At 42.9% G+C, this 23,308-nt stretch overlaps 1 protein-coding gene across 3 annotated transcripts in view; it reads right to left on the bottom strand.

The window, feature by feature from the left end:
* Window positions 1-23,308, bottom strand: part of XPO4 (exportin 4) — a 119,544-nt gene that overhangs the window by 94,723 nt on the left and 1,513 nt on the right. For all 3 annotated transcript variants that reach the window (XM_004604502.2, XM_055134569.1, XM_055134577.1), the window contains exon 2: window positions 2,709-2,814. In XM_004604502.2, the coding sequence (XP_004604559.1) occupies window positions 2,709-2,814 (106 nt within the window). The remainder of the gene's footprint in view (window positions 1-2,708; window positions 2,815-23,308) is intronic.

Here is a 23,308-nt window from a genome sequence, read left to right as displayed (position 1 = left end):
TGAGAAAAAAGGAGAAACATAATAAAATTTCAGATAGAAGCAGAAAGAATTTCAAGAGGCCAGAGACGGACACATCAAAGTCTCTCCTTTATTAGAATATATTACCCAGACTTTCTACAACAATGACATATCACCACTAACTAAGAATGTGAAAATTCTGAACTGTGATTGGCTGCCACTTGCATGAGAAGTCTTCTTGGAGGAAGGGCCCTTTTGTGCTGGTGGCAACTAAGTAAGGAGTTAAAAGATTCTCTGTGAAGTTCAGATGCAAACATCAATGTAATACAGGCTTTGCTGCACATTAATGATTATGCTTGTAAAACATGCACTCAACCTTTTAAGTAGTTAATATCACAAAACTCAAATCAATTTTAAAAGCATGACTACGACTAGCCATATTCCAAAACAACCTAAAACCATACACAGCAATGTACTGCATGAAATATACAAACTCTATTAAAATACTTACAGCATAGGTCAACTATTTCCCAACAAGTGGAAAACAATAACTGAATTACAATTTAGAAAGTCAGAAAAGCACTAATGGAATGGTCTTCTAGGCATATACCATGAAAACAACCTCAATTTAATGTTACGTGTTGAATATAATGATTTTCTAAATTAATGCTGACGATTTCAAGGTAATAAAAGGATGAAATAAAGCTCCTTAAACTTTGAACACTGATGCCTAACTTCACTTTAACACTAAAAGACACAGGATAACAAACCTGTGTGCCAAAGTAAATTCACTCCAGTTTATACAGCTGACCATGCTGGGCCAGAGAGCACAGTGCTCAGGGGTGTAGGCTCTGCAAGTGCAGGAGCCCAGTTCAAACCCCAGCACTGTATGTGAGCCCCATGCCACTCCTGAGGTGGCATTGGAGTCCCCATCACACTTGCAGGGTGCAAACATTGAGCATCTGTCCCAGGTGGCTGAGGGCTGTCAGGAGTGGCCCCAGGCCCCCTGATCACTTGGGAGACCCAAAGAGCAAAACAAACAAACGAAACCACACTGAAACAAAAATACACTCCGACCATGTCCCTTAGAATGCAAAAGATAGTTACCAAAAGTGTCCATCTAATGGGAAGAGCTAGTCCCTCAATGACACGGTGCCCCCTGCACCACCACTGCTAACTTGAGAACAGGGACTGGGCCATTCTTAGGCTTATCAGATTCCCAAAAAGCCATCTGAAATGAGGCAACAGGCCACGGCACCTCCCTTACTTGTACCGTGTTTTCATTGTGTCACAACATTGTGCCTCACAACAGTTTAAGACAGTCCATAAAGTGACATGGTGTCATCAGTCCCTCTGATGAAAAATCGGCTCTAGGTGCCAGAGCGATAGTACAACTAGTAGGGCATTTGCCCTGCATGCGGCTGACCCAGGTTTGATCCCTGGCATCCCACACGGTCTCCCAAGCCTGCCAGGAGTAATTCCTGAGTGCAGAGCCAGGAGTAAACCCTGAGCACTGCTGGGGTGTAGCCGCGGAACAAAAACAAAAACAAAAAAGGAAAAGAAACAAGAGAAGTGGACGCTAAGAAAAGTGGGCGCTCGGGTGAACTCACATGGTAGGGAGCACGGGACCTGGTGTTCCTATCCCAGTGCTCTTCTGAGTCCAACCTCAGTCCTCACTGAGAAGCCCTGAGCAGAACACTACTCTTAGCCTTTATCACTTTTATCACAGGTCACTTTAATCTGGATACCTCTTACCAGACACGTTTTGTTAGATATTGTACTTCATAATACTCAATGCATCAACTTTATAGTCATGAATAATTCAAATAACCATTCAAAGTCTTAAACATGGGTTATGACCAAGGTTTCAATTAAGAAAAATAGCCGGGCTGGAGCTATAGTACAGCGGATAGGGCATTTGCCCTGCATGTGGCCGACCCGGGTTTGATTCCCAGCATCCCATATGATCCCCTGAGCACTGCCAGGAGTGATTCCTGAGTGCAAAGCCAGGAATAACCCCGGAGCATCGCCAGATGTAACCCCTCCCCCAAAAAAAATCTCTGATAAAGGCCAGGAAGATAGCTGAGCGGCTAGAACACAGGCATTGCATTTCTATTGTTATTCTCCTTTTTGTTCAGTGCCAGGGATGGCACCAAGGGAGGGCCTTACCCAGTGAAGGCAAGTACTCTACTACTTAGCTATAACCCCAGACTCCAAAACTCACTGTTAAGATATTCATAAAACATTTTTTCCAAGAGTGAAAATAATTAATGCTTTATTTTGGAATATACATGATAGAATTTACTGATTTTTGCTGAACACGCAGCATACAAACTGAAAGACTGTTTTAAAACCTACTAAAAACAATAAAGAAATATTTTAATTTCTCAAAAAACAAGTTAATTTTAAGACTAAGATAAAGTATAATTATTACAATAAATTAACACTTGAAAATTAAAAAAATAAGATCTCCCCCATCATTACTACTACTGACAACCTTCATGTTATGATCAATAATAAAACAAATTATTGAGCACTCTTTGGGTGTGAAGGTGGAATCCAAAGAGAACAAACTTTTCTCACTGATTTTATACAGTATTATCTTTGAAGTCACTTGGGCAAAATGATTATTAATGAAAAATTGTAATTGTACACACCTGCTTATTTTTGAAAGAATTTAAAATACCTAACATTCAAGATAGAAAAACTAGATTTGATTGTGCAAAAAATATTTTAAAGTGAATACTTACCCAAAATATGCTTGCAAACTGCAAATGGTGATTTTGATTTCCTAAATGATAAAAATATGTGCTCTGCATGCTGGCGCTGTTCATTATTGACCATGGAAGGCGGTGCCTTGAGAGTTTAAAAAAAAAAAAAAAAGAGAGTACACTTGTTTAATGAGAAACCCAGAACAATGACAACCCTTATACCCAACCAGAGATGTTTTCACTTTTAAGAGCTAATTTCTAGCATTTTTTAAAAAAAAACAGCAGCATAAAATTTCATTAAAAATATTTAAAATACAATTTCAGAAAAAGTTCATGGCAAGACTTTAGTCTTCATCCTTTAAAACTGCCTGTATTTTAGAAAGATACTTATCTAATGTCTTGAATTCACTATTTTTTGTTCCAAATATACCACTCCATCTAAATCAACCAAGTTCAAGAAATTTCCAAATTCGTCAGCATCAGCCATTAAAATTGATTTGTCCAGTAATTCTCTATCACAGTATTATCAGACTAGTATTTTTTATAGAAAGATTTTTCTAAAATTATCTATAAATCAGAAAAATTAGGGAATGATTAAGTTTCAAGTATTAATAGCCTTCTGGGCTGACTGATCTAAAATATACATGTCCATTTATTAGTTCAGTTATTTTTTACCTATTTGAGACGTAGTTGAATATATGGGACAGAGATGACTTTAGAGTTCTACATTCAACATATCAAAATTCTCAGATTTTGGAGAAGAGGATGAAGGTAGATGATATAAAAATAAACCTTTGTCATCAGAGTCAATAGGAAGGGGGAAATTCTAATTGTAGCTATATTCAAACTGAAAAATGAAAAACTTTGCAAACAAGAACTAAATAAATTGTGCAACATAAGTCACTAATTTCATTCAATATAAAAGAAGTATACATTCAAGTGAAACCTTGATACTCTAGCTTAGAGGATTGCTTATCATTAAAGTCTGTTCAGCCGCTTTCCGCCCAGAAGAGACCCCAAGCGACTGCACACGAACAGCTCCTCCGTTGCTGAACGCCCATGATCCCAGAGTCCCACTAACTACTTTCGGCACCCAGCGGCTTCTTACAGAAATGCCTCGAGACTGTGAACTAAGCTACAGCCCCATGCCGCCCCGGGAGGGGAAAGGCTTTTCTCTCTCGGCCTTTCATTTCCCCGGCGGCATGGCGAACACCATCTTATAAGGCCCACTAAACAGAGGTACGAGCTTTTGCAATGATGCGACTTCTGGCAGAAATTTCTCTGGTCTTAATTACTAAAATACCAGAAATCCAAAAGACCTCATATACTCTTCATTCTCAGCAATGGAAAACAAATTAACAAATGATGCCTTTTCGGCAGGTCTGATTGTTGGGGGAAATTTTCAAATAGTAATAGTGAGCTTTCTGCTGAAATATTGAATGTAATCAAAGTAAAAAGAGAGTAAAGCGAAAATCATCAGCCACACAGGGTGGGGTGGGAGGGGGGGTATACTGGGGTTCTTCGTGGTGGAATGTGCACTGATGAAGGGATGGGTGTTAGATCATTGTATGACTGAGACTTAAACCTGAAAGCTTTGTAACTTTTCTCATGGTGATTGAAACGAAAGAAAGAGAGAAAGAGAGAAAGAGAGAAAGAAAGAAAGAAAGAAAGAAAGAAAGAAAGAAAGAAAGAAAGAAAGAAAGAAAGAAAGAAAGAAAGAAAGAAAGAAAGAAAGAAAGGAAGGAAGGAAGAAAGAAAGTCTGTTCAGACTACTATCCGTAATGATAGAGCACCCTCTACAGAAATCCACCAATATTTTTTAAAATAAAAATGAAAATATTTTTGTTAAGGAATTTATGTTAAATTATTCAAAATAATTAAAATTAAAGTTCAATTAAATTTTGTCATTGTGTGCCAGAGAACAAATTCAGGGTCTCACATACACAAAGCCTGGTTTCTACTAGCTGAGAACCTGCAGGTACTAACCCACAGCTCCATGACTCTTGGGCCCTCTTAGACTTTTTCGGGGGGAAGGTGAGGCTGCTGGTTTGGGGGCTTCTAGTGAAAAGGATCAGAGGATCGTATATGGTGTCAGGGATTCAAACCAGGGACATCAGATGTGAGGCAAATGCCTTAACCCCTGTACTATCTATCTCTGGCCTTCCACCTTCAATTTCTTTTTCCAGTTTTATTATGTTTTAAAAGGTTTTTTTTAATTACTAATACAGCTGTCACTGTCACTCCGTTGCTCATCCATTTGCTCAAGCGGGCACCAGTAACGTCTCCATCATGAGATTTGTTGTTACTGTTTCTGGCATATCGAATACGCCACAGGTAGCTTGCCAGGCTCTGCTGTGTGGGGAAGATACTCTCGGTAGCTTGCTGGGCTCTCCGAGAGGGACAGAGGAATCGAAACCGGTCAGCCATGTACAAGGCAAATGCCCTACCCGCTGTGCTATGGCTCCAGCCCTAATACAGCTATGAACAGCTAATTATACAAAATAAATATAAACATGCTTGTCTTTCTACTTACAAATACAGACTTGAATTCCCATCATTGTCCCCAATCCGAAATATTGTGTCTTATACACTATTTCACCACTATTACCTGTTGGTTATACCCTGATATGTACAACATTAATAAACACTATTAAATGCTATATTCCGAAAAAAAAAATGCTATATTCCGGATATAAAAATAAAATCAATTACCCAAATGCTCTCTAAATTACATATTATTTCTTCCTATCTTCCAAGGTAAGTGAATTACATGCAGTTTTACAAATTATTATCATAGCTGTTCTACAGACAAACATGACTGCTAACACCAACAATCTCTGAACACCGCACTCTGAATGCAAGTCCAGGTCCAGGCTCAGCAGGTGGGAGCACAGTGCAATCCCCAGCACCCACACAGCTGCCCACCACAACCCACCACACACACACAGGTCTAAAATAGTTACACAAATACTGAAATATAATCTAGTCTATCCAAACCTCCTAGTTAACATTTTATCATCAAAAAACAAAATCATTAAACCAATACTAATGTACAAAACTAATACTAATGTACAAAAATACCGCTGCATTTTTCAAAGTTCCCCCAAGTCACCTATAGCACCCTTACTTCTGCACTTTCTCTTCAGAACTCTTCAGAACTCTACTCAAAAAAAAAAAAAAAACCTAGTTTCACTGTCTCCTCCATCAATCAACCTTCTCCCTCGGTGGCCCAAGCTCTGAGATGTCCGTCCCCACCTTGGGAACAGTTACCATGTAGAACTCTCTTCTCCCCCATTTTCTTTCCTCAGTGTTACTGAGTACCATGACTCCCAGTGCTGTAAATGGTAGGGGTGTGTGTGCAGTGCTGTAAATGATAGGGGTGTGTGTGGGTGTGTGGGTGTGTGTGTGTGTGTGTGTGTGTGTGTGTGTGTGCGCGCGCGCACGCAAACGAGCGTAATTCCCACACCACACCCTCAGAGTGCCCACTCCCTTCCACCCCAACAGTCTCTGAGCGCCGCACTCTGAGTGTCTGAGTTCCAGAAACCCTCCCAACTAACCCCACCCCCACCCCCAGAGAACAGACTCTTTGCTCCCGTGGTGTTTTTTGGTTTTGTTTTGTTTTTTTTTTTTTTTTGCTTTTTGGGTCACACCTGGCGATGCACAGGGGCTGCTACTCCTAGCTTTGCACTCAGGAATTACTCCTGGTGGTGCTCAGGGGACCATATGGGATGCTGGGAATCACACGCGGGTCAGCCGCGTGCAAGGCAAACGTCCCTCTCGCTATGCTACCACTCCACCCCTGGCTCTGTTTTTTTGAGGCCACGAAATTTACTTAAATCTGAAAATTCCTAGGGCGGGCACACATGAAAGGGAGGAAGAAAAACGGAGGGAGGGAATGAAGGGACAGATCAAAAGAAGAGAGAGAGGGAGGGAGAGAATAAGGGAGGGAAGGAGGCTACTATTCATGAGTACCAAGTACTTGGCATTGTAATATGTCAAGTGGATCAGCAGACAGGCAGATATAAAGGCAGAAAACTCAACAATGGAAGGTGATACTAGTGTCAATCCCACATTACAGAATGGAAAGGTATAGAAGAGTAAGTTATATAAGATATATAAGAGCATGTTCAATTTCTTAGGCAGCAAAGGCTAACTGGTAACGGAAGCAACAATAGGGAGGGAGATTGGTGATCTGTTAAGACTCGTCTGTCCCCATAATCTAGGGGACAGAAAGGAAGCAGACCTCCCAAGTCTTTCTCTGGGACCTGAAAGCAGACATGAGACTTTACTTGACTGCTCACTCACCCTCAAGTTCTCAGTCACCAACAGTAACAGCTTTCTGTCCTGCTCGGAATGATCCTTGAGCACAGAGCCAGGAATAAGCCCTGAGCACCACCAAGTGTGGCCTAAATCCAACCCCCCTCCCCCCCACATACACACACACTCCAAAAAAGTTTTCAAAGAGCAGACACTTCAGAGATGGGGAGATGCACTCAGGGGACCGAGTTCAAGCCCGTGCAGCCCGTGGGGCCCCAACAGATGGGCCTGCGTAGGGCCGCCAAAGGCCTGACACTGCAGCCCAATACTGCGGGGGCACACGGAGAGCAGCTCTACAGAGCTGGGATCCAGTCACCCCCTAGCGCCAGCAAGCAGGACAGCAGGCGGCAGAGCTGAGAGGACAAACAGCAACAGTCCAGGGCGTGGCTGGGACAGCAGCAGCAGGAGCGGGCACACGTGCAGCTTTCTAAGGGGCCGCAGGAAGAAGACAGCAACTTCCAGGTTCCCAACACGCGCGGGCTGCCTTCCAGCCACCCGGTGAACAAACCTGAAGACCACCACCACGTACTCACAGCTGGGGCATTGGAAGAAACGCTAAAGGTTAGTTACTGAAGAATGGACTGAATAAAGCATAATATGGACTTCGATAGCGTGTGTGAACGAGAGATACCTGAAGGATTTCTTTTCAGAAGACAGCCAGGCACTGTGACACGGCTGGTGGCAGGGTTCTTATCTGCCCTCGCGCGGTCCTGTGTTCAGTCCCCTGGCACAACACAGAGCACCCAAGTGTGCGCCCCCGGCTCACCGTGACCACGAGCCCAACAGTGTCACATGCAGCTCTGCCACCGACCACAGCGCAAAGGGAAACCGTATGCTCTCGGGGGCTCCTGTATGCCAAGCAACACGCGCTGCCCAGAACGAGCACTACCAAAGTCAGAGACACTGGCGCTCTAACGGAAGCCTGCGTTATTAGAAGTCAGCCAGGTAAAGTACTCTGAGAGTCTACTCCTTCTGGCTTGCTCCCTGCTACTATGCCAAAGTCAGGAATTCTTGTGGCCGGGACCAGAGAGGCGGAGGGCGCTTGCTCTGCCCACCTAGGTGCGGTCCCCAGCATCAGCATCCCATATCTCCTGCACCAGCAGGAGGAATTCCTGAGTGCAGAGCCAGGACTAAGCCCTGAGCAACATTATGTGTGGCCCAAAAACCGGGGGGCAGGGGAAGGTATTCTAATGGTCCAACTCTACGGAACATACAGATTATTTCCCAGGATCTGCTTATACTGTTAGTGCTTTATCATCATCAACAAAGGCCCCCGTTTACTTGCCATTCAGAAAGCTAATCTACATTCTTTCACTTAATACCAAGTAATACCACATGGGAAAGCTGAGATCATGAGACCATCAAGAGCGAGCGTCACGCGAGCAGGTCTCCCAGTCAAGGGCTGGCCAGTCATACCCCCCAGCCCCACAACTGCTGGGGACCGAAATCAGAACTGGCGCACTGTGGAGCCGTATGAAATGAAGATGTCAATTCAAGCTGGAGAGACCTCAAAGGGGCACCCACAGCTTGCATACCGGAGGCCCCAAACTGAAAACAAAAAAGAAGAAAAATAAATAAATAAACCACCTTGAAGGCCTCCTCATAGACTCAAAGCAAACTGAGGCACAGCTGCTTACAGGGGCCCTGAGCCTCTGCGAAGCTCCCACACTTACTTTACCCGAGTATGTGTTGCCACCTCACTGAAGGCTTCCATGCTTTCCTCCACACCTGTTTTGTAGGGGCTCCTTACAAAACAGAGTGTGTGGGAGTGGTGAGGACAGGCTCACTGGAGCAGGAAGCAGCCACTCCACCCCTCAAGGGACCCCTGCCCAGCTCTGGAATTAGGGGAGCAGCTGGAACCCTTCACACAGGCTGGACTCTCGCTACAGGCTTTGAAACTAAAGGCAATTATCACCCAGCCCACGGGGACTGCTGCTTTACCCAGACCACTAGCTCGCCCTGTGTCGTGATAGGGAAAACAAGGTGTGTGTCCTTTCTAAGTAGAAATCAACAGGACACACACACGCAGTTTCATTACCCTACTCCTGATTTCCAGAGGGCCCGTGTGTGAGACACATGAGGTGCGAGTAGAGGCGAGGAGCTTCCTGCACCTGCAGCAGGGCAGAAACGCTGCCACCACCACATGTCACCTCAGCTCCAGCCAGAGAAAACATGAGAAAGACAATGGCCAGAGGAAACATGGAGATACCGTGTAAATGTACAGCTCCACCGTAAGCCCACATACAAACAACACTGATTTTGTCAGGAGTCCGTTGTGTCTCTGCTCATTCCGTAGGTCACTCCCATTCTCCATGGGGAGAACCATCCAGTGCGCTCACAGCCATCTTTGATTCAGCACCATCACCTCCAGCTCCATTTTGTCCCAAAAGACAAAATCTACTCCTTTATTGCTCAATCATATTACTATTCCTTTATTACTTTTCCAATCTACGCACCTTAACAATGCTACTGAAGTCTGTAGCGTCATGTTCAATGCACGCAGCCACCCAGAGTGCCCCAGGCCCCTGGCGGGACTCCAGTCCTCATTCTCCCGCAGCCACGTCCTTCCTGACTCCTATCGGTTCTGTAAGCCAGGACCCAAAGTCTGGTAACATTTGATACTATCTATTCTCTGCCTTGTTTAGAGTCCATCTCCCAACAAACACACACACACACACCCCAAAATTGTCAGATTATATGCAGCTTTCATTAAGCGCTGTAATGGAAATATTTCTCAAAAACAAAACATATCCCCAAAAATGATCAAAAATGACTTACACATTTCCACTAGTCAAGAACTAGTATCACTTGGGGTTGGAGTGATAGCACAGTGGGTAGAGCATTTTGCCTTGCACTTGGCTGACCCGGGTTCAATTCCCAGCATCCCATATGGCCCCCGAGCATCGCCAGGAGTAATTCCTGAGTGCAGAGCCAGGAGTAACCCCTGTGCATGTGTGACCCAAAAAAAAAAAAAAAAAAAAAAACTGACATCACTTTCAGTTAAACTCATCAAAACTAAACTTGATAAAAGTAAAACTATTTTATAATTTATTCACTGTCACTGTCATCCCATTGCTCATCGATTTGCTGGAGCGGATGATCTAATAAGAACAAAAAAGTCAAGATATCATGTAAAAATTTTTCTTCACTATAAAAAATTTTAACACTTGGGCTTGAGATGTGGTTCAGCAACACAGCAAATACCTTGCACTAAGAAGTCCTGTGTTCAGACCCTGGCACCACAAAAATAAACATTTCAAGCAATTTTTATGTTTATTATTTGCAAAGATTAACTACCCATTATTGGTTTTCTTTTTGTTTTGGGGCCACATCTGCCAGTGCTCAGGGGTTACATCCTGGCTCTGCATTCAGGAATTACTCCTCGAAATGCTTGGGGAAACATACGATATGCCAGGGATTGAACCTGGATAGGCCAAGAGTTCAAAGGCAAGGCAGGCGCCCCACCCGCTGCACTATCACCCCAGCTCCACATTATGTTTTATAATAAAATCAAGTGATGGAGCAAGGGAGACAGCATCACTAAGGAGAGGCTTTCCCTGGCCCCAGCCCCACTCAGCCCATCACTGGGCCCCAGCACAGAACTGAGGCTTCTCGAGTTTCTCTCCTGTAGGAAACTCACCTGCTTCTCTCCACAAATGAGCGTCTTATATCTTAGAATATCAAATAGCTGTTTCCAGTATGCTTTGAACAATATATCCCACACTTTCATCTTATAAGGGACCTAGGCCTGGCCTAAAACCAAAAAACACCTAATGCTGGAACACCACGAGGCAGGGCTAACAATTAAGCAGAGTTCTCAGAACCGTGCTTAAACAACCTGTGAAGATGAAAGAAATGAGCCTGGGAAGAGTAAATCAGAACAAACGATTCAATAAGAAATTTGGGGATGAAGGGTCAAAGAGAGCACAGCGGGTAGAGCGTCTGCCTTGCACACAGCCAACCCAGGTTTGATCCCAGGACCCTCTTTGGTCCTCTGAGCCTGCCAGGAGTGCCAGAGCCAGGAGTAACCCAGAGCATCACGGTGTGTGGCCAAAAAACAGGAAAAAAGAAAAAAGAAAGAAAAAAAGAAAGGAAGGAGAAAGAATGACAGAACAAGGAAGGAAGGAAGGAAGGAAGGAAGGAAGGAAGGAAGGAAGGAAGGAAGGAAGGAAGGAAGGAAGGAGGGAGGGAGGGAGGGAGGGAGGGAGGGAGGGAGGGAATTGAGAATTGGGAGATAGTACAGGAATGAAGATATTTGTCTTGAATGTAGCTGACCCTAGCTGGATCCCAGGCACCACATACAATCACCAAGAATAGGTTCTGATCATCACTGGGTGTGACCCCAAACCAAAGAACAATGAAAGGAAAGAAATCTGCAAATTTACCTATTAGTCATTGTCACTGTCATCCCATTGCTCATCGATTTGCTGGAGCGCGCACCAGTAACGTGAGACTTGTTGTTACTGTTTTTGGCATATCGAATACGCTACAAGTAGCTTGCCAGGCTCTGCCGTGCGGGCAGACATACTCTCGGTAGCTTGCCGGGCCCTCCGAGAGGGGCAGAGGAACCCAGGTCGGCCTTGTGCAAGGCAAACGCCCTACCCACTATGCTATCTAATTAGTAAATTAGTAAATTACCTAAGCCTAATTATGTATCTTCTAAATTTTTAAAACCTCTACTCTAAAATATTCTTTGGCAATTTATAGTGGGCTTCATTTTCCCTACAACTCAGAACAGTTTGTTCTAAGAATATATTCCTATCTTTTCTCTAGAAAAAGTATTGCTTTTTATTTTTTGCTTTTTTTTTTTTAGGTCACACCCGGCGATGCACAGGGTTTACTCCTGGCTCATGCACTCAGGAATTACCCCTGGCGCTGCTTAGGGGACCATATGGGATGCTGGGAATCGAACCTGGGTCGGCCACGTGCAAGGCAAACGCCCTACCCGCTGTGCTGTCGCTCCAGCCCCAAGTATTGCTTTTTAAATACTGATTGTTAACACACTGTGGATTCCTGTCCATTTGTTAGCAAGGTTATTTACTAGCAATGACTAAATAAATTTCTAGAAATATGATGACCTGTTTTATAAATGCAAAACTACAGATCTTGTCTTTACTGAGCCCAAACCACAATGATGATGCTTTTTAACCTCAAGATAAATATTACAGAGCATCCAAAAAAAGTATTCATAGATTTACAAGACATATACAACATTAAAATCCATCAAAATGACAATAATCAATTCAATGTTCTATATTTAAAGAGTTCAAGTTACATTAAAATCCAGAAATTGAGGGGGCTGGAGAGACAAGACAGCAGGCAGGGTGCTTGCCACACACAAGACTGACCCACGTTCAGTCCCCAGCACCCCAGATGATGGTCCACCAAACATCATAAAGTGATCCCTGAACACAGGCTGAGGAGTAAGCCCTGAGCACTGTTAGGTATAGCCCCCAAACTAAAATAAATAAAATGCAGAAAAATTACATTTTATATTAGTGATATAATTTCTGACTGTTTCTGTACAGACAGAATGTATGCAGATGTGTATGAAGAAAACAGCTCAGATTTTTTTTGTTTGCTGTTTTGTTTGAGGTTCCACCCTGTGATACTCAGCGCTAACTCCTGGCATGGCCCTCAGGAATGACTCCTGGTGTTGCTTGGGGACCGTACAGAGTGCCGGGGAATCTGACACAGGTCAGTGGGGTGCCAGGACAGTGCCCTCCCCACCTATTACTCCAGCCCCATAAACTCATGTTCTCTGTTTTTCTCTAGCTTATTTTGAGCATCCTTCCATGTCCATGAAGACCTTTCCATTAAAAAATTTATCTTATATTAGATCCATATTCCTTGAAAGTGCAATAAAATTCTACTGTATAAAGTAATTGTGATCCTTTCAGTTCTTTGCTACAGCAATGTACACAACTACGATAAATGTACATTATATGTGTACAAGTTTTTCCAGAGACCGACTATCTGGAAAATGGTTTGAGGCATTGGCTATACCAGTTATTAGGATGTATAATAACTGTTAGTTCTTAGGATGTATAATAACAGTTATTAGGAAGTGTCAAAGGATAAGGAGCTATTGAAGGCTTCTGGAATATACTGTCTACAAAAAATAAAGCTTTCTAAACGTTTACTCTGCCTGATGCGCACACCTTTGCGATCTGAACCCCAACTCTAATCACTGTTCTGTCTCCAGATACCCTCGGACACCATCCCAGTTTCTGCAGCAGTGCGGTGTGCAGGGCGGCCACAGACCTTGCCTGGGTCAGGCCCCAGGTTCAACTCCAGGCACCATTCAGGGAAGAAAAAAGAAAAGGACCAATGACTGTCACTCTTGAATGCATCCTAAAAAACTGCATACTCAATGCCTCAAACCACTTTTCTTTTTTGAAATGTTCTTTGTTATTTTCAGACCATTATTCTGCCAGATATATTTTCTATTAACAGTGGATAAATAATTGCCACCTTAACCATATTAGTAATTCTTTGGGTTGAAACATATCACTTTCATTTAATTCATATCTCTTATTTTTTAAAATAAGCTATAGTTTTCTCCGTGAAAAAGTACTGCAATAGTACAGAAGGTAAAGTGGTTTACCTTGCACTCAGTCAACCCAGGTTCAATCTTTAGCATCCCATTTGGTCCCCTAAGCACCACCAGCCCGGGTCAGACTCGTGCAAGGAAAAAGCCCTGCCAGCTGCCCTATCTCAATAGCCCCCACTAAATGTTTAATAGCAGAATGCTGCTAAATTTTATCAACATACTTTTAGGTATCTATATCTGATTTTAAAGGTCTTTTCACATTTCTTCTCTGGATCACTGGCTATGTTTGAATTAGTTGAGTAATACTATAAAATATATTTTTAAATTAATAAATTCTAAGGTCCAGAGTGATGGAACAGTGGGTAGGACACTTGCCTTGCTGGTTGTAGGGAGCCATCTTACAGAGCTTGGCTCTTATCGTCTAGTCAAGCGGAGGCTGCTTGGGATTCCTGTGATCTTATCATTTCACCACTTGTCTCACTAGCCAACGGCCATGCCTGATCAACATTTTACTATTGTTCCTGTGGGGGTCCAAGCATGCATACCACCCCCTCCCACCAAGAGGTATAAGTATTGTAACTGCTGTGAATAAACTCTCTCTCTCCTCCTCCTTCTGGCTCTGCGTCTGTTCATTCGGTTACGTCCCCTCCTTAGCCCCACGAAGGGTCCTCCCTGCGGGACAGGATGGGACCCCACATCTGGCGCCCAGGTGGGGCACTAGGGGACCACCGAACGCCCGGTCAAGTTCACGTCAACCGACGAATTCACGGAAAAGTGAGTGTCTCTGAGGGTCGCCTCTCTCTTGGCGCACACCCTGGTATGGGACCGGGCTTGAATACAGTCTCGTGTTAAGGACGAGACGGTCACTGGCAGAAAGGCTTGAATTCCCTTGTCTTGTGTGTATGTGTGAGTGATTGTGCAGTCTTGGACGTCCTCGTCCTTGTACTGAGTCTGTGGCTCCACGACTTGGCATCCTTAAGATCCCTTTAAGGTTACGGAGTCCGATTGGGCTGTCTGCGATTCCACGAGGAACATATGGTCTAGGGTGGTGCTGGTTTAGACACCGGCCGCAAGTCACCTCTCAGGCTGATCCACTATGGCTAAGTTCCTCACCGGCCAGACATGCATCTGAGTGGTTTGTTATGAGTGTCCCCATCCCCCCCGCCCCTTCTTGTGTCTTTTGTGTTTTCATTTCTGTCGAGTTGGCAGAAACTACCTCCCAGTGTAGACAGTCACTGGTGGAAGGTCGAATTCCTTTGTCCTGTGTTTTCATTTCTGTCGAGTTGGCAGAAACAGCCTACCAGTGAAGCAGCCACCGGTGGAAGGCTTGAACCCCTTTGTCCTGTGTTTTCATTTCTGTCGAGTTGGCAGAAACAGCCTACCAATGACCCTTTCTTTTCTCTTCTTGCTTTATGGCCTGCTTATCCTCTGTTTCCAAGGCTCCCTCAGTCTGTGGGGATGAGGCCACCCCCATGCACGGAACTGACTCCTCAAATTCTACTACTATAGACTCTGACCATCCTGCTTTCCTACCTGAGCCCTCCCAAGCGGAGGCGCCTCCAAGACTTTAAAAAGAAAAACAGCAGTTGGCGACTGCTACAGGATCTACGAGCTGTAAATAAAACCATAGTCATTTTTGGGGCGCTTCAACCTGGACTGCCGTCCCCAGCAGCCATTCCTTCAGAAATGTATAAGACAGTACTTGATTTAAAAGACTGCTTTTTCTCAATTCCCTTGCATCCTGATGATCACCCCCGCTTTGCCTTTAGTTTGCTAGCTTCTAATTAGAAAGAGCCCAATGTACATTGGAGCAACCCCATTGTCAGGGGGATAAGACCAAAGATAATGTGGACGTCCGTAGGGCAGGTTCAGGAATTTCAGTGTGAATGTGGTGAGTGGGTGCGCACCCTCGTGAAAGAAGGACCGGTCCGAGCGAGTGCAGGAGTGTGCTTTGTGCGTGTGCCTTTAGTGTGTGTGTAATTGTCTCATTATCTTTCTCTTAGTTCTGCTTATTATTATCAGCAGAGAAGGCAGGAAAATGCAAGATCATGTGGTTAAGTGTTTAATAATATCAGGAAATAAAAGTATATCACTAAGATAGCCTATCCCCAAATCTGATAAGTCACTAGTTCCCTGCCTCAGAACTAGTCTTGACCAAGAAAGAAAAATGCTAGCATCTGACCACCTTAGGTTTCAACAATTTTGAAAAGGTTTTGCCGGCTTATATCAACAAAAGCGCTTTCTTGACCCATTTTTAACAAGCAGGAAACGGGCTGGTCAGGCAGAGAAACGGGGAGCAATGTTCCCAATCGGCCGACAGGACTTAACTTTGCCCTGGGGACTTGTTCCTTCCTTTCTCAGTCTATCAGTTTTTTCCTTGCCGTTTCTGAAGGGCCAGATCGATAGATCAACTGCAGATGTGTGCACATGTATGTGTGGTGTTTTTAGTGAACTTATTGTCTGTCTGTTTGTTTGTCTGTCTGTCTCTCTATGTGGAACACTTGAGTGCTGGAGCCAGAGTGAAAATCAGTGGTAAAAATTAGGCCTGGGGAAAACAGGATCGTCTCAAGAGATCAGAGTGATATGCAGTTCAGCAATTTAAAGGATCTATGTGATTTTGGAACCTGTTAGACCAGGTTTAAACAAAGATTTCTAATTAGAATGTGGCGCCTACAACGAAATTGAAATTTTTAGTCTAAATTTCTTATTGGAAGAACATTAATAGTTATTAACAGTTGAAATTCTTTTGAATTCCAGTAGCTGTACTATCTAGAAAAAGCTACAGAGCTAGAGCCAGAAAACTAAGTGAAATAAGAATTCAGAGAGTGCAAGGCTTTATCTTATAAGCCTCAACAATTTTAATGAGGAATTTAGCTGTTTTTCAAGCAACAGAGGTACAGAAACCCTCAAAATAAACAAAGTTTACTTGTGTTTCCATAAACATTTGACAGTCCAAATGCTTTTCTTTCTATGCTATTATCAAAGTTTGGTTAAAAAAAAATATATATATATATATATATATAAATACCCAAAGGGCTTTTTCTGTGTTTGAAAGCATATTTGTATTGTGGAATTGATAAAGTTAGAAAGTTTGTGATTTGAACTAACTAAGGTACGAGAACTATTGAACTTAAGCCAAAGAAGATTTACTCATGTTTCATAAAAATTGATGGTTTAAAGGTCTTATGCTGTTGTGTAAATGTACATATGCATCTATATTGGATTATTAGAATGTGAGCTGAAATAGTTGTGGTTAAAAACAGGTTAGAAGAGTAATGGTTTAGTTAAAATATGTTTTTCTAGAGTTATAAAATTGGTTGCAAAATTTATTCTACAAGTGTTTTATTTGATCTGAGACTCGGTAACTAAAATTTCTATTGATACTTAGCAAAGAATTATAATAGATTAATCTCAGGTGTCAGCCTGATAGTCTAATGCCATAGTATTGGGCCTTGGTTAAAGTTTGAGATGTGGGGTCCCATCCTGTCCCGCAGGGAGGACCCTTCGTGGTGCTAAGGAGGGGACGTAACCGAATGAACAGACGCAGAGCCAGAAGGAGGAGGAGAGAGAGAGTTTATTCACAGCAGTTACAATACTTATACCTCTTGGTGGGAGGGGGTGGTATGCATGCTTGGACCCCCACAGGAACAATAGTAAAATGTTGATCAGGCATGGCCGTTGGCTAGTGAGACAAGTGGTGAAATGATAAGATCACAGGAATCCCAAGCAGCCTCCGCTTGACTAGACGATAAGAGCCAAGCTCTGTAAGATGGCTCCCTACAGCTGGTGGCCAACCCAAATTCAATCCTTGACATTCCATTATGGTCCCCTGAGCACTGCCTGGAGTGATCCCTGAGCACAGAGCTAGGAATAAGCCCTGAGCACAGAGCCAGGAGTAAGTCCTGAGCACAGAGCCAGGAGTAAGCCCTGAGCACTGCTAGGTGTGATCCAAAAACCACAAAAAAAAAAAAAGTGTAAAAACAAGGTTAAAAAAATACAAAATGCATGAACATAATAAATCTTTCCAATAAGATACATAAATGAGGACCAAGCAGATGCACAGAGAGGCAAAGTACAACCTTTGCCTGCAGGGCTCTGGGTTCCACCTGAGGTCCCACGGGCCCAGATTTGATGCCAGAGACCACAGGAGCACTGCTGGGGGCCATCCCCAAGCACCAAGCTAGCATCATCCAAAACAAAAAAGTGAACATTACCATCACATTTCTTAATTTTATGACATAATATAATCAATTACAAAAATATAATCAAATACCAAAAATGAAAATAAGGACTGTGAAAACTGCTGGAGAATGGGGCGCGATCGCCGGACTCCAGTGCCCCCCAGCAACACTGGTGATGGCACAGAAACACAGGCCATGGGACCAGGCCAGCCACACGGAGGCCAAGTACTCTCCCCCCTTTAAGATCTCTCCAGCCCCCCAAGTCCCTCTTATCTAACACATCAGTACATGCAACGTGCACTACTGCCACAGCCGACTAAGGACAACCCCTCACAGTCTAGGGAAGCTGGGGAACAGAGCCAGGGAAATTCAAGGCAACACACACATAAAGAAAGAACGCTGCACTTAGAGTTCGGCAAATGAGATAATGTTGAAAAAATACTAAACCTCTCCACTGTTATTATTTCTAAAATCAAAACATCCTATATTTTATAGCTGCATCAAACACTAGCAGAGGGGCTACAGAGCTAGTTCAGGGGCATGTATCCTGGATCTGTCAGGCTCAGACTACAGTCCCCCTGCAGTCCACATAACCCAGCCGTGGAGCAAAGGGGGTCCGGCTGCTCGCACTGCTGGGCACAGCAAGCAGCCCGTTGCCAGGTGAAAGCACTGACCTTTAGGGTCAGGCCCAGGATCACAGGGTGCAGTCTTGGCCCTGCAGCATCCACTCTCACAGAATAAATGATGGCAACAGAGCTCCTATAAAATACATCTACATTTGGGGGAGAACAAAGAAAACTGCAGAAAGATATGGATCATGTAATCTCGTCCATTCTTAAAAAAAAAAAACAAACTTTTTTTTCTTAGAGAGCCCGGCAAGCTACCGAGAACGGCAGAGTCTAGCAAGCTACCCGTGGTGTGTTGGATGTGCCAAAAACAGTAACAAATAAGTCTCACAATCAAGAGACGTTACTGGTGCCTGCTCAAACAAATCGATGAGCAACAAGATGACAGTGACAGTGGCAGTTTGTATGTTCTTTCATGCTTAGAGACTCTCAATATGGAAGTCCAAGAAGCTGCATCTGAAGAGAAGGCATGAATGGAGTTCGGGCAACTTCTACTTTCCCCTATACACCTTTCTGCTCAGCTTGAATTCCTTACTATTCAGAAAATAGGATGGTTTATTAAAGGGTAACATTTATATCACTTATGAAAAAAAATAAAAAGCAATATATGGTATAGGGACAGAGAGATGGTACATGGGCTTAGGTCTTGTATTCGGCCAATTCCAATTCAAATCCAGCACCTCAAATAGTCCTGTAGGACCTCCAAGAACAATCCCTGTCCCCAAAAATATAATATACATTGTAAATACACAGGAAAAAAAGTCAAAGGATAATAAAATTAATGTGGACTACTTTTGGGAAGTAAAATGAGACTCATTTCACTTGAAAATAGTATGTTCCAGTCTTATGATTTTTAAGAATTATTAAATTGTCAGATGTAGAAAATTTTCAGATCTAGAAACTAGCCTACCAAATCCAGAGAAAAGATTGATAAGAGAAATGTAGTTAACTCTACCTGCTCTAGGATACATTAAATATACTTTCAAAAAAAAAATCAGGAAGCAAAAGTCAACAACTAGTGTCTAGTTGGAAAATAAACTTAACCTCTTTTTTTTTATTTTTTTAAAACTTAACCTCTTAAACAGTGTTTCATTTGCACAATTTTTGCAGAGCAGATTACTTGCATACTGCTACTACAATCTTCATGTTATCTTTCTTCCAATTAATTTTCTAGCACATAAGCTTTGCTATCTTAAATCAGAAACAAGTAGAATTTTACAAGCATTTACAGAAAATAAGATACTACGTAGGAAAGAGGTCACTTTTTTTTTCTTTTTGGGTCACACCCGGCGATGAACAGGGGTGACTCCTGGCTCTGCACTCAGGAATTACTCCTGGCGGTGCTCAGGGGAACATACGGGATGCTGGGAATCAAACCCAGACAAGCGCCCTACCCACTGTGCTATCACTGCAGCTCCTGAGGTCACTCTTTTTATCAAGACATCTAATCCGCAGTTTTTCTGTGTAGTTTGTTTCCTACATTTACTGTATCAAAAGTACCACAACCTAGTGTCCTTGAAATATCAGATTTTAAAAAGTTGTAATTGTGAAGATTTGTCAGTCCAGTGTAAAGGTATCCACAGGATACCTTGGAAACCTGTAGGTAAGGAGGCCTTTCTGCCTTTCTCCAGTAAATCTAGTCTTAGGAGTTCCTTGGGATATGATAGCAGATTGCACTCTCTAACTCAGTATTCACATGGCCTTCTTTCCTCTTTGTGTTCTGTGTATTTACAGGGCCTCTTTCTGCTGCTTTCTACTCCTCTTATAAAGTTATAAACTAGTATATCTTAATCACATGTGCATTTACCACCTTTTCAAATAAAATCACATCCTGAAATATTTGAGCTTATATCTTGGACACATTATTTTGCAGGGAGAGAAACATATTATGACCAAGCAGAAGTAACATATGTCTCAGAAACAAAGTTGCATATAGTAACATTATGTCACACACTTGAAGATACAGTAAACCACTGATTTAGAAAGGCAGACTAAGAATATATTCAGAATAAAACTATGATAATTATATTTAAAATTCTTTAGCAAGTTTTTAAAAATATTTTTTAATTGAATCACTGTGAGATACAAAGCGAAACAAGAGTTACAAAGCTGTTCATGATTGGGTTTCAGTCATACACCTGTCCCTTCACTGGTGTACATTTCTCAGCACCAATGTACCCAGTTACCCTAAGCCCCCCCTCCACACCTGCCTCTGTGGCAGGTACTTTTCTTCTGTCTCTCTCTCTCTCCCCTTTTCTCTCTCTTTAGCAAGAATTTTTTTTCTTTTTTCTTCTTTTTTTTATTTTTTTAGTTTTTTTATTGAGCGATAGCACAGTGGGTAGGACGTTTGCCTTGCACGCGGCCGACCTGGGTTCGATTCCTCCGTCCCTCTCGGAGAGCCCCAAAAGCTACCAAGAGTATCCCACCTGCATGGCAGAGCTTGGCAATCTACCCATGGCATATTCAATATGCCAAAAACAGTAACAAGTCTCACAATGGAGACGTTACTGGTGCCCACTCGAGCAAATCGATAAGCAAAATCGATAGTGATACAGTGATCTAATTCTTAAGTATCCTTTTTTACAGAAAAGTTCTAATATAATAGGTTTAAGAGTTTACCCAGTAGCATACAGGGCTGAGATAGGACTGAAAATAACTCTTAATTGTGAAGAAACTGTAATATCAAAAACCACATTCAGAAATTTCCCATCAAGTAATAAAATACATGTTATTACAATAATGTTGACTTTTAGAAGCAACATAGCACTGTAGCGCTGTTGTCCCATTGCTCATCGATTTGCTCGAGCGGGCATCAGTAACATCTCCGTTGTGAGACTTGTTGTCACTGTTTTTGGTATGTCGAATACGCCACGGGGAGCTTACCAGGCTCTGTCGTGCGGGTGCGGGTGGGATACTCTCGGTAGCTTGCCGGGCTCTCCGAGAGGGATGGAGGAATCGAACCCGGGTTGGCCAGGTACAAGGCAAATGCCCTACCTGCTGTGCTATCGCTCCAGTCAGGAAGCAACATAACTAAAAATTTAGAGAAGTCAGAAATGAGAGTCTGGGGAGCCAGAGTGATAGTATAGCGGGTGCACACAGCCAACCTGGGTTCGATCCCTGGCACCCCATATGGTCTCCTGAGCATCGCCAGAAGCAACTCTGGAGTGCAGAGCCTAGAGTAACCCATGAGCATCACTGGATGTGACACAAAAAAAGAAAGAAGAAAAGAAGGACGGGAGAGAGGGAGAGGAAGAGAGGGAGGGGGAGGAGAGAGAGAGAGCGCAAGAGAGGGAGAGGGAGAGAAAGAGAAAGAGCGAGCACAAGCAAAAAAAAAAAGAAATGGGAGTCAGGACCTGTGTGTGGCAATAAAGCAGGAGAGGTGATTGCCTTGCATGCAGCCAACAGAGGTTTGATTTCCAGCACCACATATGGTTCCAAATCCCCCCCACCCTCAGTCTCATGAGGAGTGATCCCTGAGCACAGATCAGGAATAAGCCCTGACCACCAACGCCCCACCTCCTGGGGCGGGGCAAAGAACATGGGTGTCTGGTGATCTGGGTTATGGATCAGTATTAACACTAATTTGCTCTGTGACCTACCTTTGGCAAGTCACTTCTACCTCTTTGAACCTCAGTTTCCCCATCTGTAGGATGGAAGGGAAAATGCTTAGACTAGGTTCTTATTTCCCAGGATCTCTACTTCCTGCAAGAAACTAATAATGCTACAGACTCTATTACTAAAAAGGTCTTTTCTGCACCCAAAATTTTACACTGTTCTTGTCTCCACTGTGGACTCTGTAAGATCTCCTTATTAAGATTTCTTGAAACTGTTCTACACACTAAAACTGCTATTTTCACGAAAGAATATACTACCAATGCTTAATAACTGAAGGAGACTCAACATTTGGAATTTATCTTCAAATGAGTGAGTTTACCTGCTCCTGGCCTCACTACCCTTAAGAACTAGTAACTGGTTAACTAACAGAACCAAGTTGTAGCTCCACCACTTTCTTGAGCAAACCCTTTTGAAAATTTGAGTAAGTTACTCAGCATCTACATATTTGAGTGCCTTGATTTGTAAAGGAAGACAAAAGTCATAACACCTACCTCTCTTAGAATGACTGATGAATGAAGTAACATAGAAAGTACTGGCACATGGAGAGGACCCAATATATGTCAACAATTATTATTAATGATAACGGAACTGCAAAGAAGCTTTCATACTGAGAAATTATAAAGTAACTGCCATAATTACAGACTTTTAACTAGCAAGTGGAAATTTCCAAAAAGCGAAATTTTCCATTTTCAATAACAACTTTTTTTCTAAATGCTCCTCTCCTCTGGGGAAAAGAAAATACTAAGACTATAAATGAATCACTGTATCACTGTCATCCCCGCTGTTGATCCATTTACTCAAGCGGGCACCAGTAACGTCTCTATTCCTCTCAGCCCTGAGATCTTAGCAGCCTCTCCTTACTCCCTTTCCCAACCATTGGAAGCTCTTTCAGGGTCAGGGAATGAGACCTATAGGTCTCATAAATGGATATCCCAACATATATGAGACATGGCAAAGATATCAGAGAGAGTGCCAGTTTTAGAGCCAGACAAAGTTGAGTTCTAGACCTAATTCAACCACCTGTAATACAGGTCACCAAAAGTCTTAATCTTGTAAAGCTGATGCAAGGATTATTAAGTAGGAAACACATCAAGGCATAGAATCTGGCCTCCTGCATTCAATAAACAGAACCTATTATTAGCTTCACAGCTACTCCCTTACAGATGATAAAACGAGCTTTGCCAGAGAATATAGAAGGTGGTGCTAGAAGCTCAAACTCTGTATTCAGAGCAAAAATAAAGGACATTCAGTTTATCAAAACAATTATTAAAGCACTGGTTCATGGGTCATATAACACTGCCAGAGACTAATGTAATAGGACCTCTTCGAACCTATGATTTTTTTTTT

This window comes from Sorex araneus, chromosome 1 (assembly GCF_027595985.1).
Source record: "Sorex araneus isolate mSorAra2 chromosome 1, mSorAra2.pri, whole genome shotgun sequence".
Taxonomy (NCBI): domain Eukaryota; kingdom Metazoa; phylum Chordata; class Mammalia; order Eulipotyphla; family Soricidae; genus Sorex; species Sorex araneus.
This window is presented reverse-complemented; position numbering and strand designations above follow the sequence as displayed.